A 17,425-nucleotide genomic window follows, 5' to 3' on the forward strand; every position below is an offset into this window, starting at 1 on the left:
ATAGGTCATCCACGTGAATCGTGGAGATCCGAAGAGTTTTTTGGGGGGGGGGGGTCACCTGGCCCGCTGCCGTTGAGATTGCAGTGAGACGCGGAGAAAAATGTGAAGTGGTGCTCCTCACAATAGAACATCTTTGATGGGACGTGTCGCGTCTCGGCCAATCAGCGTTCAGATGTCCACATCGTTTGGGGGTTCAGGTTAGCTTGAATGTTAGCCCGCTACATCTGCTGCTGTCACGCTGCACGGTGTAGCGATGCTAACAAAGTACCCGTACGTTAAACACGATGTCATTTAGCAAATTTTTAGTGTCGATACTTAATTAAGAGAGCGATCAGAGCCCACGCGCTGCTCCGTGTCGAGCTGTCTGCGCACACTGCGCTGCGCAGCTCACAGCGAGAGAAGTGGCGCAGCTTTAGAGACTTCGGCTTAAAAAATAAAAAGATGCCAGAAGTGAAATGTTTCAGTCTGTAAAGTTCTGTAACTCTACAGCTGCTCATCCTGATGAACTGTGGATCATCTGGTCAGAGACTAACGGCCTCATAGTGTATAATCAATGCTATGATGGAACCATGTAGTTTCATTCATATCTGGCTGTATGAATACTCATATTACTGTCATTTGTTAAGTGTTGAAAAGTTGGTAAAAAGTGAACCATACAGATGTTTTATTTATTACTATTATAGATAAATATACCAGTCTCGTATTTATGGTACCATATTGTTTTTATGGTATTGTATTGAATTCTGGTATCGGGTATCATGATATTTATGGCAGGTATGTAATATGTATAGAAGTTATAATATGAGTATCGTGACAAACAGGTAGAGACAGAACAGATTCAGGGAGAAGTCTATGAGTACTGTTCAGGCAAAAAAAAGGAAGTTGGTTCATGAATGACTTTAACCATATTATATATAATGACAATGTATATTTGTTATTACTCATTATAGGGCTGAGTCAGAGCGGAGAACCTATTGTTCTTAAACTGTTTATTATCATTATTTAGATTTGTGGTCAGAACAATAAAATGACTGTAGTTGTGGTTCTAAAAGCTTTGAGGCTTCAAACAACGTGGATGTGGTGTGGTGACAACAAAACAAAAAGTCACCTGCACCCCCCGTTGTCACCTTTTTCACCCCTCATGAGTTTGCAGGTATGTTGAAGGGGAACTTTGTGTCCTCACCATAAAGTCGTTGGTGCACATTACGGTGCCTCTTGAGGTTGTAAAAATGAATCATATCGGGGAGTCCCTGTCCGTTTAATTGTATTTCATATAAATAACTTCGTGCATCCTTTGAGGCCAAGAAGGGATGTTGGGTAATATGATGCCCTCCCCTTTAAGAACAGATCCAGCTGTAGGACAGATAGAAAGCAACGTGGGCGTGTCCATGTGTTCAAAATCCTGCAGGCTTGTATCATCAGCCCACTTCTAGCTGGAGGAACTCAGAAACTGTTGTACTGGACCTATAAATAACTGCAATGGATCCACGTTTAATTGTCCAGAGGAACCCGTAACATGAAGCAACACTGTCTATTTGAGACCCTTCATGAGTTGTGAGCAGCTAATTCTCAGATGGTTTTATTGTGCAGGATTGTAGAGGCCTTGAAATAAGTATATTGCAGGAAGAAAAGCAAAAATGTATTTGTAAAACAATTAATGGAATTCCTAGGTTGGGAATCACTCTTTTGCTCTGATCTCAGGGTTCAATGCTCTGACCTCAGGGTGCTATGCTCTGACCTCAGGGTGCTGTGCTCCGACCTCAGTCTGAGTGACATGAATAAAAGAAGTGTGTTGGTCCCGAGGCCACCCTGCTGCAAACCTCAACCGCCCTCCTCTTGATCCTCCACAGCACCGCCGTGAGCTGAGAAGAGTCAAATATCGATACGGCAACCTCACAGCACACATACCCCTGAAAGAGAAAGAAGAAGAGTGGAGTAATGAGAAAGACAGCATGGTGCGTTTATTTTAAGAACACTATCCTCTAATAAAGGATTATCTTATCTTATCTCTACCGAACACATCAACAGGTGGTTTACATTATTTTGTCGAGAGCGTTCTGACCTCCAGGTTTCTCTGTGGACTCTCAATGTCTCCTGCAGGCACGCTCGCCCCTCGCCACATCCTGGCATCGTCTGGCATCGTCTGGTCCAAGGCCACTCGGAGGCGTCAGCAGCTACGATCTCAAAAAGCATCAACTTGAAGTCTCCAGCACGATCTGTGAATGAGCTGCGGCTTTCATTCAGTTCACTTTGGAGTGTGTAGCTCGATGTACAAGCTTTTGATTTTTGTTTGAGAAAATGCTCACTAGATCACACAGGGTTTAACAATCCACATGTATTCCATACATTAAACGTAATAAAGAATTATTCATATTTTAGGAAGTCAATGTCACAAGTTTCCACTAGCCTCAGGCCGCACTATTCATCTTCGTTTCACATTCCATCGCATAGTTACACAACTGCATAGCTGCCAGTCAAATGAAGAAGTGTTCTAAAGAAACTACAGACAACATACCTCCTGTCGCCTGAGGGAAGCTTTTTTTCAAAGCTCCTCTGTCTCTCGTTACTTTTTTCGAGACAAAAAAACCTCTTCAAGCTGCCACCGTGGAGTCCAGAACAGAGATTCAGACAAAGTGAAGGAAAGCTATTTGTGAGAACTAATCACAGATTACGACCTCAGTGCCCGAGTGTGAACACGTGTTGCCAGCAGAGAGGGATTTCCTTTCTTTTCACACTATTTTATTTGAATAATGTATAAGGCCTGAACAGCTGGAAGCATCAGGTTTTAAAGAAGCAAAAGTTTCTTTCTCATCTCGTTAACCGACTTGGGACCCGTCAGATTTTAATTAGGGTCTGTGCATGGGTCCTGATGCCAGGCAACTGGTTACCTTCGCATTGAAAATGCGGAAGGTTATGTTTTGATCGCCGTGTATTTATTTATTTATTTATTTGTATGCGTGTTATTCGTAGAACTCAAAAAGTATTGAACTGAATCGCATGAAATTTGGTGGGATGATTGGTTATTATCCGGGGACCAGTTGATTAGATTTTGGGATCGATCGGGTCAAAGGTCAAGGTCAAAGGTCATGAACAGGTCAAAATCTTCTTGAATCGCATGAAATTTGGTGGGATGATTGGTTATTATCCGGGGACCATTTGATTAGATTTTGGGATCAATCGGGTCAAAGGTCAAGGTCAAGGTCATGGAAAGGTCTAAATCTTTTTTTTTACCATAGCACGATACATTTTTGTCCAATTGGCATGTAACTAAAAAAAAATTCATAATTCAATGCCCAATCTTGTGATATGCGAAGGTATGCGCTCTACCGAGTGCCCATTCTAGTTTAGAATATTTCAATGCAGAGCAACATTTTTTTAAAGCGTCGTAAAAACATTTGATGGGGGGGGGGAGTCGTATGACAATTTTGCCCAACGCACCTCTTTTTTTGACATCTTTCCCTGCTTTGCTTTCTGCAGGTCGAGGATGTTGTCGCATGCCTCAAGGAAGAGTACGGTCGAGGCACCGTAACATCGGCTCGCACATGTCCTCTGAGGTGAGAAGCAGTAACAAAAGGACCAAGATGCTGAACGCAGTCATATTTGACATCCTCTGACTTCACAAACGCACACCTGTGATCGCGTGAGCGATGTGGTCCTCCACATCACAACGGTTAGCGTGAGAGGTCCTCCCTCAAGGCGGCCATGGCAGCTTTCACCTGACGCTTTGCTGTCCCGTGGACCTCAGACAGCAACTTACAGCCATGTCAAATATACATACATGTTTTACATGTCTGCTTGAACCCGTTGGACATCACTGCTTTCATCACCATCCTCACCAACACCTAAAGGGCAAAGTGAGACTGAAGAAGAACCTTAATTAAAGCTGGGAGATATTAGAAAGGCAACATGGCTAACATGATTAAAAAAGAAGAAGATAGTAATCAACAACCCACACAGTTAGTTGATAAAATCAACAGATCTGATAAACTGAATTTCTCCACAAAGAATCACACAGGAGCATCACTTTAAATATTGTGTTTACTAGAGATGTGCTTATAAGTTCCTTGAAAATGACTAAAGAAACCAAATTGAGAACAACGACTGATTAGTCGACTAAAAGGGGGCAGCCCGTACACACTAACACATTACATCATGCAATATAAAGAGGTGCAAATACCAAATCTTACATTAATCTTTTACAAATACAAATTGTGATCTGATAAGTAGGATCTAAATGAACTTAGTGTGGTGCCTGAAATGCCAATCGACTGATCCAGTCTCTGAAATAGGATGTCATGGTCAATATGTCGAACGCAGCACGAAGGTCTAACAAGACCAGTACAGAGAGGAGTCCTTTATCTGATGCCATTAGGAGGTCATTTGTAATTTCCACCAGTGCTGTCTCTGTGCTGTGATGTTTTCTAAATCCTGACTGAAACTCCTCTAATAAACTATTATGATGTAGAAAGTCACACAACAGCTTTGCGACCACTTTCTCAAGGATCTCGGAGAGGAACCGGAGGTTAGAGATCGGTCTGTCGTTAGCCAACACCTCTGGATCCAGAGTGGGCTTCTTCAGGAGAGGTTTAATGACAGCTACTTTGAAGGAATGTGGTACGTGGCCTGTTAGCAGAGACACATTGATCACATCTAATAGAGAGCTGCCAATTAAAGGCAAAACATCTTTAAGCAGCTTCGTCAGGATGGGGTCTAAAAGACAGGTTGATGGTTTAGAAGTAGAAACTGTTGAAGACAGTCGGTCAAGGTCGATGAGAGAAAAGCCATCCAAATATACACCAGGGCATACAGCCTGAAATGACAGAAAGTACTGTGCAAACAAAACATGCAGAGATGGCGAAGGGGGATGTGTCTCATCTTGTCCCCGCCAGTATGAGACCAAGACTGCATACAATGGGGGGGGGGGGGCTGCTGCTCAGGTGAGTGACAAAATCTGTCGCAGAAATCGTGTCTGATGATGGAGGTTTGTAGGTCCGTATGCACACAATCCTGCTTGTGTAAAGTAGCACCCGTATAAACAATGTCGAGATGGATATGTCATGACAGTTCAACCTGCATGAGACGGTGAAAGAAGCCATTGAAGCCAGGATCACACGCTTATCACATATTTCATTAACTCTTAAATCGTCCAACTCAGGGCAAAGAAACAATGGCATTTTTAAATGTATTTCTAAGTTATTCAGAATTTTTTAAAATAAGTATTTAAGTAATTAAAATGGAATATAAAAAATATAAAAAAGAATGAATCTGTTTTGGGCAGTAGAGCGTGATTTAGAAAAAAATACTATAAATATAAATAAATAATAAACTATAATAAACTTCACTACAAACAAATTATCAAATAATTTCCTGGAAGGAAGTCACCGTAAAGGCCATCTTTTGAAAACAGAGTGCACCCCCGGGGCCTGATGTACTTCACCAAGACATCACGGCTCAAAATGTTCCACAATAATGAACATATTAGATGTCATTCATGTCCCTTTAGAGCTTATAATTCAATGAATTATGATTCGCCTGTCAGAGCTGATATACATGTTCTCTGGATCTGAGCAGCTCACATTGTTTAAGGCCAGTGAAACTGGATCCATTCAACATAGCTCAGGCCTGGCATACAGTACATGAAGTACTATTGTACATCTCCAAAATACACAATCATTTAATACTACGTGTTAAACTAAAAAATAAATTTAAAAATCTGACTGTTGGACAAGTAAATAACATCCAGTCACACCTTGTCATTTGCAAGCAAAGCATATAATTTAGTGAAAGAAGTGCTATGCCTCTCTTGGGGGGAAAGTAGTTAAAGTAAAAGCACAAGGTTGTGAAAGTCCGACTGACATTACAGAGTGATATATGGCTAAATCTGGTGTGGGCACGTTGGCCTCGCTTCAAATTTGAGAAGGAGTGTGTAAGCAGATCTAAGTAACTTCAGTGCCTCTCATGTTGTACACACTCAAATCAACACGACAATGTGGAAACACACAAACACTGCACATTTAACACTAATATAGAAACACACAACTCCTCCCCCTTTTTAAGACCTCCAGGTTTTTATCTGTTTCACACTAACTTGCTGCTCCAGTCTGGAGAGCACCAGCAGTCCCTATATGAGCTTCCTACCCCCCCCCCCCCCCCCCCCCCATCACCGGGCAGAGGCAGACGTTCTCGAGCAGTGTAAGGAACATGAAGAGAGACTGTCCATGTTCTGCTTGGATGACCTGGAGCCTTCATGTGAACTGTGTGCCGTTGTGGGACCCCAGGTGTACTTCCTGTCTGAGGCTGCAGTTGACAGCAAGGTAGGAATCAGGTGGCAGGCTCTGCAGCTGACGTGTTGGATCCCTTGAGAGAAGATTGGCTTGCGTGAAACACGTTGTTTTGTTTTTGCAAAGTTACACTATGTGTGGTGCATTCTAATGAGCCGGCATGTGATGTGAGTAAGGGGAGCCACATCTAAATGAGTTGAAAAAGCACACGTTTTCTGATATAGACTTTTTTTTTTTTTTTTCAAAGAGCTAGGAAAAATATGAATGTTTCTGTAGAAAGGAACATGTTTTTTGATTCTCTCATTTCACACATCATCTTGGGGTTTATTTTATGATGGAGTCGCTGAAGTAAAAAAAAAAAGGCCTAAAATCAGCCTCCTTATTCCTCCAAGTGAAGCAATGAGGCATCACGCTGAAGGGTGGATACACTGCAGCTGGCAGAGATTCACTGCTGACCTCGAGGACACTTCAGCGGGGAAGATGATTGCCAACGAGAGTGCTCGAATGCTGGTTTTCTCGTGACAGCGTCCCTGCTGCCACAAAGCCAAACAAAACCACGGGCACAAAGACATCAAATAACAGCAGAGTTCTTCACAGATTTGAACCCTGTTTTTTGTGCACCCCCTAATGAAAGTTTACATACTTTTTTTATTAACATACCTTCTGCGACCTCAGCAAGTGGATGCTTCACCAAGGAGGCAGTCAGGCTTTATTCTTCTTTTCTTCATCTCCTGTAAATATTGATGTTCCTGCCCAAACAGATGGCTCCCGTTAATCCAAGATTAGTTTGCGCAGGCAAAATTTATAGTGAGGTTTAAAGAGGCGCAGAGTTGAAAACTAAGCTGGTAATTAATGTTGCTATCATCGGGCCTCAAATGCAGGTTTAGATCTCATTTGACATGCCGTATTGACACACTCACCAAAACGCTTCGAATAACCTGAAGAGTTGGTGGATTATGTTAATCAGTGGTGTATATTCCTTTCAAATATTCAAGATGTATTAATACCGATATTTTGAAGTATAAGCAGCATGTTTTAGCTGGTTGAAGTAGAACAAATCGTGTTACACCATTTGGTGGTTTGATTAATGAAATTCAGATGCCACCATCAGTCCGCCCACACAGGTGTTTCCACTTACGTGGCCTGATTAGGACTCTTCTCAGCTTCTCAGGGCCTGTTACTTTAACCTGCTGGAAATTCACTTTGGTCACTGCCTTTTTGTCTTAATATGTTGTTTCCTCTGTATATTTAGTATTTTAGTATGAGTATTTAGTATTTAGTATTGAGTATTGTTATTGTGTTTTATTTTTATCTTTTATATTTTTATTAATGCTCTTATTTTTATTTATTTTTTTGCTCTAATGTGCATCCACTGCTGTGATCCTGAAATATCTCCACTGTGGGACTAATAAAGGATTATCTTCTCTTATCTTATCCTTTTTTAGTCATCACATGAACATGGAATCTACCGTTTTAGCCAATGTCATATTAATACAGCAGACAATTCAATTTAATACGTTTGTCATTGTCATATCGATACAGAAATAATACACACGGACATAAAGCGTACAATACATTTTTTTATGAATGAATTTATCGACCTTCATATTGCATGTGTGTCAGTTAAAGTACTTGTGATCCAGAATGGGCCATGTCAGTGTGATTTTATCATAAATCATATAACTTGATTATAATGATTGATGTAATGATAATAAAGATCAAGTACGCATCATGTTAATGTTGTAGTTTTTATAGCTGGTGCTTATGATATCAGTAAATATCGTTCCTTTTTATTTATTATCAATAACTGTAGGTGTGTTGTTTACTCAATTAAACTAGAAGGCTTCGGTAGAGCCCTTGAGATAATCTGCTTTCTAATACTTACTATATCCTGTGATATGGTTAAAACATCTTGTATTTTCAAAGTAATGGTCCTCTTGGCCACTAGGAGGCGCTCAGGACATCACTAAAGGGACTGATGAAGAAGATGGCTCTCTATGAGAAGGTCTCACAGACCTGTGAAGATGCATCCAAACATAACCAGGTTGAAGAACAACAAAATACAGTCCCAAAAAGTTAGATGCATTGCTAACTTTATAATTGTGTTCACTCGTCTTTCCTCACATGTCTGTTGCTTTTTTTTCCTACTCTTCATAGGCTGAGGCCAAATTCACAGAGAGAGCAGATGAAAAAGGATTTTGAAAGTCTTCACCGGTTTCTGAGAGAGGAGGAAGCGGCCATGCTGCTGGCGCCCCGGGAGGAGCAGGAGGAGTAGAGCGGAGATGAAGAGGAACAGATAGAGAGAATGAATCAGTTGATTAAATCTCTGGAAGTGGGGATGCCTCAGAAGGGGTGCACACCTCTGATAGATGTTGCCAGACACCTGGTAACCTCCAGTATGCCGAGTGGGAGAAGATGAGACGCATCGCGCCCGCTCAGTCAGTCAGTCTTTGCATTCCTGCACTTCCTGTTCCCTCCCTCCTTCAGTGCCCTCTGACCCCCCTCCTATATCTTCTAGCTCCAGTGACCCTGGACCCCAGGACAGCTAGCCGATCTCTGAGGGTGTCTACTGGGTTAACCGGTGTCCATATCACCCCTGGAGCCTCACGTGGGCTGCTGCTGGGATATTGAGGTATCCAGAGCAGTATAACAATACGCTAGAATAACTCATATTATTACAAAGTATTGAACCGAATCGGGACCAGTTTTTATTAAGGTCAAAGGTCATAAACAGGTCAAAATCTTCAGAACTCAAAAGTATTGAAAAATTTGGTGGGATGATTGTTTATGGTCAAAGGTCATAAACAGGTCAAAATCAATCTTGTGATATACGGTGTATGCGCCCCACCAGTGCCATAGTCTTAAATTGTTTCAGTACACCTGACTCATAGGCTGTTTTTTTCATAGGCTATATATATATATATATATATATATATATATATACATGAAATTGAATGTGTAGTCTGTCACAGTTAATCCAAGATTATATTTTTGGGGATCCTGGAAAAAAGAAGAAAAAGAACCTTAATGTGTGTTTGTGTAAACACAGATATCCCATAGATGGATTTCATTTACTTTCATATATTGGTCATGGTTCCGGCCTCAAGAATCCAATATCGGTTATTGGACTCTCATTGACAATTAGCTTGATGAACTTTTAATTTCTGAGCTATTATCTGTGCTATCCGCCCTGTTTTTCTAATCTTTCTATTCATGTATTCCAACAGATATCTGACACCAACAATTGGACAGTCGCTGTGGCTCATTAGTCAGTCTCCAAAAGGTCCGGGTTTGTCCAGAGGCGGGACTTTGGTGTACTAGCCTGTGAGAAGGCGAGTACTTGGCTCTCACAGCTCCCGCTCAGGCCCTAGAGACTCACAGCGCATCCGGAGGGTCCGCCTGAGGCTGGACTGGAACGGAGGGACGCTGGAATTCACAAATGCCGATACCGACACACATCTTCTCAAGTTCAGACATCGTTTTACGGAAAAGGTATACCCATACTTTGAGAGTGTGTCGTTGTGCGGAGGCTTTACTGTGTTGGCACAGAGGGTGAAGGTCAGCGTGGGGTCACATGTGGAGGACGCTGCTATCGCTGAGGCGAGTCGGACGATGACGAGTGACTCTGACATTAACGCTGCAATGAACAAAAGCAACGGGAAGACGTCGAGCGCGGGCGTCCGACTGAGGACAAAAACTGGCCGATTTCTTCTACGAGAGAGGAGAAGAAAACCAAACCTCAGAGATGAACCTCAAAGGAAAGGAAAAGACAACAGGCAACAAACCTGCTGCCAAACCCCGGAGCAACAAGCCCAGGTTTAGTCTGACTTACCATGTTTCGCTGAGCAGAGCTCGGCAACAATGAATCTCACACATCCAAAACAAATCATGTTGATTATACGGTTCATAGTCGCTGCTTTAAATAACAAGAGCCTGCAGCCTGAATGAATGAATGCTAATGCCGTCTTTCAAATCCACACGTGTGATCAGGCCCGGGGTGGGTAATCGGGAGAATCGGGAGAGTTCCCGGTGGGCCGCTTCACTTCTGGGCCGGTCGAGAATTTTATTTGTTGACATTTGTCACGTTAGTCCATCTTCTCTTAAAGTGGGGCTACACGTTCAACATTCTGACCAGCCTCTGCATGGGTTGTACCACCCGGAAGTTCACCCTCCAAAATAGAGTTGGTTCGGCCTCGCCTTTTCTTTCCAAAGTTTTCTCAGCTACGGCGGGCTGGGCCGGCCGATATCAGCGCGCCATCAGGCAGGAAGATGATTAGCAACATAACTATTCGGCTAACGTTGTAGCCTTGATTAATATCATTGCAGCGTTGTCAACCTATTCCCAAGCAAAATATTAAATTGAATTAAAATATTAGCCTTTTTATATCACCCAAAATATGGTCTATGAAAAATATTATGCAAATATTGATATATACTATTGATATTGAAGTATGCAGTAATATGACTTAATTTTTCTTTGTAGCAGCAGATAAGACAGTCTCCTGCTGAAAATGATGAGCCCGACATTTGCAATGAGGAGGCCATGACTACAGGGACAGGTAGAGAGGATAACAGAGGAAACAATATGAATTAAAGTTATATATTCTAAGAAAGAGCAGTATATGACAGTACTTGATGAACCAATATGCATTGTTTGCTCAGAAGTGGGTGTAGTAAAGGAGTAAATCACCACTATATAATAATCATGCAGAAAAATGATAATGACAATGACCATGACCATGATGGCCCCCATGAGGTCTCCTAATCTGAGTCTGACACCCTGCTACGCCTTCTTCCTTTTTTTTTTGTTATTATTTTTTTGTTAACTTCTCATTTTAAGTGGATTATTATTGTTGTATTTAACCGTTACATTATTTGTTGGACCATGGTATTAATAAAAGAACTACAGGATAGTCAATTTCCACTACCATGAAAAAGTCCAGGCTGAAAAGTGGCCCCACTCCGGCCCTGCGTGTGATACTCTTAGTTTGTAGTAATGACATGGCTCTAGAGATGGCAATGTCTAGCCTGAAATATCTTAACCTTATCAGATGGATTGCCATGAACTGTTAGACATTCGTGGTCCCCAGAGGATCAACCCTGAGGACGTTGGCGATCCCCTGACTTCATCTAGCGCAACCATGAAGTGGACGTTTGTAGTTTTGTCGTACGGTTGGATTTTATTGCCATGACATTTGCTACAGACGTCCATGTTCCTTTCAATAATTAATTTGGTTATATTTTGAATTTGCAGGATCATGTGATCAAGTATTTTTCTCCAGTACTTTGGTTTGTGTCTAAATGCCAGCGAAGCCAATAAACTGAATGTTCCCATCAGCCTCAGCTGTACTTTGTGATGTCTGGTTTTACATTTAAAAAAATTAGATTGGATATTTTTAAAGAGTGTGATGACAATATATATATTTTTTGTGCTCATCAGTATTTAAATCCTCTAAAATGGTAGTATATCCCAACAACACAAGCTAATAACATGAGTTTTACTTTCAATTGAAAGTTTCAGCTCCATTTATCCTGTTTTTATTTATGTCAAACTATTTATATTGTCTTCTGTTCCAACGCCACACAGTAAAATGTGCATTAAATCTGTTAAAAAAGTTTATTTGATGAAAGAAAAAACAGTGCCACAATCAAATTTACAAAACTGTTTTCCTTCTCTCTCTTTCTCCTTTTGAATATACGCTCCTCCGGTCAGTTTCTTCTCCTCCTCGTCCTGTCTCACAGACGCACCCTCCCCTCCACGATGGCTTCATACAGTTCATCAGTAACAGCCTCGTAACGGCCAGCGCGACTGTTCAGGAAATAAATCTCCTCCCTCGAGTCTCGCGACTTGTATCCTTCCCTCTGCAGCCGAGTCTTCTGGATTTTAAAGGTACCTGGGAACAAAAGTGGGAACTTTAGTTCACCTGCGACTTTGTGAACGTGTGTGTGTGTGTGTGCGTGCCCTTGCATCGGCGTCTCACCTGTAGTGTCAACAGATGGCATGAGTCTCAGGAAGACGGGGCGTGCGTAGGAAGGCAGAGCTTTCTGTACGGCGATCAAGAACGCATCGAGGTCAAACCGGCCTCCCGCGTGAGCTATTGCTGCCATGCCAGCCTTCCCCTCCACACCTGCACACACACACACACACACACACACACACACACACAGACAGACAGACAGGTGAGGCAATGAACCGCAGACGATTGGCTCTAACCACACATCAAGCGCGTCATCTTTTGTCCTTCATTCACACATCGACCCATTCCGTCTCGTCTCGTCTCTACCTGGGACGGACGCTCCGTAGACGGCTACGACTGTGTGTCCCAGCAGGCGGCTGAGGACCCCCTCCACCTCCGTGGTGGAAACGTTTTCCCCTCGCCAACGAAACGTGTCGCCGCTACGGTCCCTGAAATAAATGTAGCCGTAATCATCCATCACCAGCAGGTCACCTGAGAGACAGAGACGGACAGACGGAGACAGAATAATAACAATCATTGTCATCGTGCCCGGAGGGGATAACAGAGTAGAGGACAAAGACGAGTCTGTAGTGGTGATGACTCACAAGTACAGTTTTGACTTTAATCTGATGACTGTTTGCTTATCTATGTGGCAAGGTGGTAAACACAAGGGGCAGGTTCCCAATCCGCGATCACAGTGAATCACAGACGTACACATTTATATTTAAAGCCTCAGCTGTCTTATATTGTGTATTTCTAAACATCATTATTGTTCTGACCGTGCTCTAGACTGTAACTGACTCTCTTTTATTAAAAGTATTTCCCTCATCTTTTATTAAACCTCACTGAGTACGTCACCATCTTTTATTAAATTGAACCAAGAAAACTTATGCATACCTGAGACGTACGCAGAGTCCCCCATCTTGAAGACATTGTGCGCTATTTTGTCATTGGTAGAGTCCTTATCAGCGTAGCCGTCAAATCTCCTGAGTGGATCCGTGAGGTTGATGCGTCCTACCAACATGCCCGGCTCACCTGCAAAGACAGACATATTCACTGTATTAAATGTGACCGTGTGTGTGTGTGTGTGTGTTTGTGTGCTCTCACCAGGCATACAGGGTATACAGAGGCCCTGTGGATCCCTGAGCAGCTCTTTGTTCCCCTCCTGCACCCTGACCAGTCTGATGGGGTAGAAGCTGGGCAGGATGCGGCTGTTGAAGCCACACGCCCCCACCTGGACGTACATGTAGGACGCACAGGTATGTGAGACACGTTTAGAAAAACACTCTCCTCCTATCCCTTGAATAGGTCTGAGACGTCACACACCTTTCCGTCTATGTTGAGCATGCTGCAGTTGCACTCTGTGGCGCCATAAAATTCCCCGATTCGCAGGATTCTGAATCTCTGGACGAACTCTTCCCACGCAGACGGACGGAGGCCGTTGCCAATGGCAACACGCACCCGGTGACGTGCCTCGGATGAACGGACCGGCTGGGCCAACAGGTAGCGGCAAATCTCGCCGATGTATTGAATTACCTTGACAAAAAAAATAGGAGATCAGCCGGTCAAGCGGCCTGCAGCCGGGCGCTGGTCGGTACCCGGGCTGAACTCACAGTGCAGTTGTGTTTGACGCAGTCGTCCCAGAAGCGACTGGCCGAGAACTTCCTTCTGACCACGACGGTCACACCGAAGAGCAAACACTGGCCGACACCCATGATGGTACCTGGTAACACATTCATGTGTTCACACGAATACACATATACTCTGTACCAGTGGGTCTCAACCTTTTTTCAGTGATGTACCCCCTGTGAAATATTTTTTCAGCCAAGTACCCCCTAACTAACCATTTATACCCCATAACTAGCCATTTGTACCCCCTAAATAGCCATTTGTACCCCCTAACTAGTCATTTGTACCCCATAACTAGCCATTTTGACCCCCTAACTAGACATTTTTACACTCTTACCAGCCATTTTTTCTTAAATACACAGCGCTGTGCCATCAGTGTCTGATTTAATATAGAATATATACAATTCTGTTGATGAACTTACCCTTACATTCTATTGTTGAATGATTTTTTTTAATGGATGCTAATTTTAAATATTTTCTTTTTACAAATCTCACGTAGCCCCTGGAGTGCCTTCACATGCCCCCAGGGGTACACATACTCTCATCTGAACCACTGCTCTACACTGTACATACAGAAAGGCACAATGACAATGGTTCAGCTTGTTCTTATTCTTTTTTTGCCAGAAGCTTAACAGATTCTGGTCTGATATTTGTCAATAAACCAGATGTAACCACTGATCTGAGTCAGTGGAAGCAGAATATTAAAAAGGAAACCTACCGGTTTGTTTCATTAAGAAAGGAATCGTCTCCAACCTCTACGACAACATTAAATGAAGCATTTAAGAAAGACACGATGATATAATGTGGGAAGTGACAGTAAAAAACGAGTATGGCTGGGAGAGAGTGATGCCTACCTGCTGAATGATACAAGGGAAGACAGTTGTAGATGACGTCATCACGACGCAAACCAAAGGAGTGGAAACCAAAGGCAGCGATGCGAAAATACCTGAGAAGAAAGATGGAATAAAGCGACTGATATCCATCGTCACCAGACAATCACCAGAAATCCTCATGGCCCTCATTTTAATTAAAACACTTGTAACTGCAATAAGATCTGCAAATTACAAAATTCCCCCCTTGGGATGAATAAATTAATATCCTATTCTATCCTAACCAGACAATGACAAATGAGATACATAAATGCAGATGTGTGTGGGGAAATCATCAGAGTTGATGCCATATGGGCTCGGTTGTAAGACCGCGTTTCCTCCTACGACTTGCTACTTGTAAAAAAATGTGCGTTCCACATTCTTTAAACTTATGAGATCACAGTGAAGCTCACCGACTGTGCACCACCACGGCCGCCTTCGGCATGCCCGTCGTTCCAGAAGTGTAAATGTAGAAGAGTCTGTCTGCATGGAGAGAGAGAGAGAGAGGGAGAGAGAGAGATGGAGAGAGAGAGAGAGAGAGAGTGGACAGGGGGGGGGGAAGGGAGTCGTTACTTTAAGTGAGTTTTAGATTATTTTGTGGCCCTTTGGCCCTCATCAGAAGGGCCAAAGGGCAACACATTTTACAGGGAAAGTTTACTACTTATTTATTCACCTTCATACAATGTCTTTTGTTTGTTTGCCAGAGTTCCAGGTGTGTGGAATGCACCCGGACCCCCGCCCCCCCACACCCCTTCATTCCTTAACATGTTTCTGTCTCCCCTTCCATATTCCCTGTTTCTCTGACAGCCTGCACACGCCAAGACTTGAAGAGTATTAACTTAGGAATGCCGTGAAATAACAAAGACAAAAACAATACGGATGATAAGCAAGTCGATAAGAGGAGTGAATGAACAGATGTATCACCTAATATATCACTTCAAAAGGAATGGAAGTGTATCATACCAAATAAAAAGCAAAGTAAGTTTCAAGCTGCATTTGAATGTTGGATGATTTTCAGTGTTTCTTTGGAATTAATGAGTTGATGATTTGTTCGACGTGTGTGTGTGTGTACGTGTGTGTTCATGCACACTTCCCTCCGGCAAGCAAATACTTGCTAAGAAAAAGATGTTGTTGCAATCACAACTGATATCATGTAACATGAGGACTTGTTATGGCTCATGCCCAAACTCATGCCGGCAACAGTCCGCAGAGCCTCACCGTTGAAGCCCTTCTTGAGGGTGTATCGCGGTGGGTGTTTGGGCGAGCGCTCCAGCAGGGCGTCCAGGTTCTGGGCGTCCAGGTTCTGGGCATCCAGGTTCTGGGCGTCCAGGTTCTGGGCCTGGAGGCTGCAGAGCTCCTCTTCACGGTCCGGCTCACCACTGCTGAACCAAACCATGTGGGGCTGCAGAGAGCCACTCACCTCTGACACCGCTGGGACACAATCAAAAGCTGTGTGTTACAGATATGACCGTAAACCGCCGTCTGCGTATACCCGGCATACCGATCAGCCCCTTCAGCTGCCTCACTGCAGCCACATGTTCCTACCATCTCTCATCTCCGCCCCGAAGACCATCGCCCGAGCACCAGACACGCCGACACAGTGCACGAGTGAATGCTGTCGAAGGTTGTGGTTTATGTGCGCAGCCTCTACGCCGATCATAGCCAGACCCAACCATAGAGCCACCACCATGGGATGGCTCTCCATGTACAGGGCCACCACATCTCCCTCGGCCCACCCCTGGGCCAGCGCCCAGTGAGCCACAGCGTGGCATCGATCCTGCAGCTCCTTGAAACTCCAAACCTGGATTCAAATGAAGATGGAAATGTGGCGAGTCCATCCAGCTCAGTCACACTGCATTCATTTGTCATCCTCCTTTGAGTCCTCACCTCTCCTGTAGCCTCGTAGATCAAAGCAGCTTTGTGCGGGTGCAGTGACACCGTCTGGGCAAACAGGGCAGGGATGGTGCTTCTGTTTCTCAGATGTCGGCGAATGGAAAGCCTCACCTTCAGGATAGCAACCAGGCACCTTGTAGGTAGAGAAGAGTTGAACATTGGGCGATGAAAGAAAGTTTGACATAGGAATGGGGTGGACACATGCACAAACATGCACATTACACACACACACAAGAATACTTTATTCTTAAATCCTTACATTAAGTCTCTTTTGATGGTGCATAGAGCGACATGCAGGAACTTCCAGGAACCCGTCCAGAACATGAGGAGCCCCAGCCCCGCCAACAGGCTGCAGAGCCCGGGGAGAGAGAGCAGGCTGTCCGCCCCGAGCCCAGCGAGGCCCGTTGTGACGCCACCCATCGGCACCGACAGTCACGGTGCAAAGGGAGTGTGCTTCTGGGAGAGAAGAGGCTCACCTGGCCGAGAGTTTCAGTCAATAAAGGCAACAGCAGCAAAGTCCAGACTTGTGTTAGTTAACTCTCAAGTCGAGCTGTCAGAAGATCCGATAGACGTGAGGGCGGCCTCGCGCGCGCGCACTGGATCTGGAAACAGCGCAGGACACAACTCATAAACTCCTGCGTCAGCAGTTTATGGTTCATCCTCCCAGGAGAACGACATGTAGAGTCGGAGTTATTACATCACGAATGTCTGATTTGATTAAGGGGAGGGGGGGGGGGTATAGATATAAAGTTCGTTTCATGAGTAGGCCTATATCTCTGAGAATGACACCGCGGGG

At 43.8% G+C, this 17,425-nt stretch overlaps 1 protein-coding gene and 1 long non-coding RNA gene across 2 annotated transcripts; one reads left to right on the forward strand and one right to left on the reverse strand.

The window, feature by feature from the left end:
* Nucleotides 1–67: 67 nt before the first annotated feature.
* LOC130189491 (uncharacterized) lies at nt 68–2,294 on the forward strand. Its single transcript, XR_008830806.1, has 3 exons — nt 68–197; nt 1,851–1,955; nt 2,101–2,294. It is a non-coding gene; the product is annotated as an uncharacterized LOC130189491 (long non-coding RNA).
* A 9,608-nt stretch (nt 2,295–11,902) lies between these two features.
* LOC130189489 (long-chain fatty acid transport protein 1-like) lies at nt 11,903–17,061 on the reverse strand. Its single transcript, XM_056408302.1, has 13 exons — nt 16,889–17,061; nt 16,624–16,762; nt 16,282–16,537; nt 15,955–16,167; nt 15,150–15,219; nt 14,722–14,813; nt 13,852–13,961; nt 13,565–13,774; nt 13,346–13,472; nt 13,136–13,273; nt 12,566–12,730; nt 12,263–12,409; nt 11,903–12,175 (listed from the first exon to the last, which is right to left on the reverse strand). Exons 1-13 carry the CDS (start codon nt 17,047–17,049, stop codon nt 12,018–12,020), a joined length of 1,986 nt encoding a protein of 661 aa, XP_056264277.1. The 5' UTR covers nt 17,050–17,061; the 3' UTR covers nt 11,903–12,017.
* Between the last annotated feature and the right edge of the window lie 364 nt (nt 17,062–17,425).

Source organism: Pseudoliparis swirei, chromosome 24, assembly GCF_029220125.1.
Source record: "Pseudoliparis swirei isolate HS2019 ecotype Mariana Trench chromosome 24, NWPU_hadal_v1, whole genome shotgun sequence".
Classification (NCBI taxonomy): Eukaryota; Metazoa; Chordata; class Actinopteri; order Perciformes; family Liparidae; genus Pseudoliparis; species Pseudoliparis swirei.

What these genes read in the sequence shown, in the direction of transcription:
- LOC130189489 (XM_056408302.1), bottom strand. Translation starts at nt 17,049, where the DNA reads ATGGGTGGCGTCACAACGGGCCTCGCTGGGCTCGGGGCGGACAGCCTG. An exon ending in GCCGTGGTGGTGCACAGTCG is followed by an intron (nt 14,814 to 15,149) that starts GTGAGCTTCACT and finishes CTTTCTTCTCAG; the next exon opens with GTATTTTCGCATCGCTGCCT. An exon ending in TGCTCAACATAGACGGAAAG is followed by an intron (nt 13,473 to 13,564) that starts GTGTGTGACGTC and finishes ATGTACGTCCAG; the next exon opens with GTGGGGGCGTGTGGCTTCAA.